Below are 1603 nucleotides of genomic sequence, written 5' to 3' on the forward strand. Positions count from 1 at the left end.
AATTAGCGTGTTTTCGATATTTAAAAATTTTAATGATGAATTTATTTATCTTGTCCCAAAAAAACCAAATCATCGGCCACAACGTCACTTATGTGTAAATAAATTATCCAATACATTAAATTAAAGCAAATAAAACAAACGGGAAAAACAATTCTAGAATATTTATCAATGTCACTAGGTGTTATTCCCATTAATTTATTAATGTCTTTTCCTGGGTGAATTAAATGTTGAGGGGCAGGTGTAGCGGCTTCTTCATCCGCACGTCCATTTATAGTATTTTCGAGGGTACCTCCTTTGGAATGAGCTTTTGGATCGTGGACCTTAAACCTCACCTGATAAAAAAAAAAACAAAAAAACGTTATAAACATATTTTTTTTTTTTAAATATAAAATATTTGTATTGATTTGTTACCGTTTGTTTAGGCCCCGAATGGTCTTGTTCACCGATGGGCCCCGGATGAGGACCGTGTTGAGCTTCTAAATTGGCTTTATTTTTTTGTTCGGCAATTTTTTGTATCGCCATAAATCTACTTTTTCGCATTTGAATTCTTTTTGCCATGTAGCCTACAGTAGCGTATTCTATAATTTCAATCGAATCATATGATTAAAACAAAAAAAAAAAAAATCAGATTTTGTATAAGGAAAAAGAGGTTCGAATTCACACCTAATAACGATGCAAAAACCATAACGAAACAAGTTCCCAAATAAACATCGATACTTTTCACATAGGATATCTTAGGCAGGGCTGCATTGGTTGAAGACATGAGTGTGGTCATTGTCAGTACAGTCGTTACACCTAAAGCTACACGTGCAGGGGTTGCATTTCTATTTAGCCAAAAGCTAACCCATGAAATGATAACAATCAATCCAGATGGAATGTAAATCTGTATGAGGTAGTATCCCATTGATCGGACGAATTGTATTTCACATGCTAAACGAGAGTAGTTTCCTGAAACGTAAATTTTTACGTCATCAAAATTTTAATTCCTTTTTCCCCAAACTAATGCTAGTTTTTTTTTTTAGTTATTTAATTATTTTTATTATTATTCTAATTAAAACCAATAAAATAAAATGAATTATTTTAATTTTTTTTTTGTGTGTGTAGAATCGAATATTTTAAACGTTTTGCTGAAATAAACAAATTTTTAATTAAAAAAACTTTTAATTAACTTTTTTTTTTTGTTTTTTTTTATTGAAAAAACGAAAAAAATTTGAAAATGGGTCTGAGATAAAAATTTAAGTCAAAACTAAAATTATTATTTAATAAATAACACTTATTTATATTTTTAGTTAGATAGTTTTATTATTAATTTTACAAAATAATTAATTTTAAATATCGTAATTTAATAATAATAATAATAATAATGGTAATGGAAAACGTTGTTTTAAATATTAGCGTTTTCAAATAATTGAATTTAAAATTTATTTGAAAAGTTTTTTTTTTTTTTAAATAATCATTGATTAATTATTATTATCTTTTTAAGGTTTGAGTAAAATTTTTGCGAAAAGTTTTTAGTAATAAAATTTACGATTGTTTTTTTTTTTTTTTTGATTGTTTTAAATTTTAATTTTAAAATAATTTAGGTTTTTTTTTTTTTTGAAAA

General features: G+C 26.0%; 1 protein-coding gene across 1 annotated transcript in view; it reads right to left on the minus strand.

Annotated features, from left to right (window-relative positions):
• Window positions 1–41: 41 nt before the first annotated feature.
• Window positions 42–1603, minus strand: part of Phum_PHUM022650 (Gaba-gated chloride channel, putative) — a gene marked incomplete at both ends in the record, with an annotated part of 7277 nt that continues 5715 nt past the window's right edge. The window contains 3 exons of the mRNA XM_002422861.1: window positions 42–320; window positions 412–578; window positions 664–948. Of these exons, the coding sequence (XP_002422906.1) occupies window positions 42–320; window positions 412–578; window positions 664–948 (731 nt within the window). The remainder of the gene's footprint in view (window positions 321–411; window positions 579–663; window positions 949–1603) is intronic.

Source organism: Pediculus humanus, genomic scaffold, assembly GCF_000006295.1.
Source record: "Pediculus humanus corporis 1103172107373 genomic scaffold, whole genome shotgun sequence".
NCBI lineage: Eukaryota > Metazoa > Arthropoda > Insecta > Psocodea > Pediculidae > Pediculus > Pediculus humanus.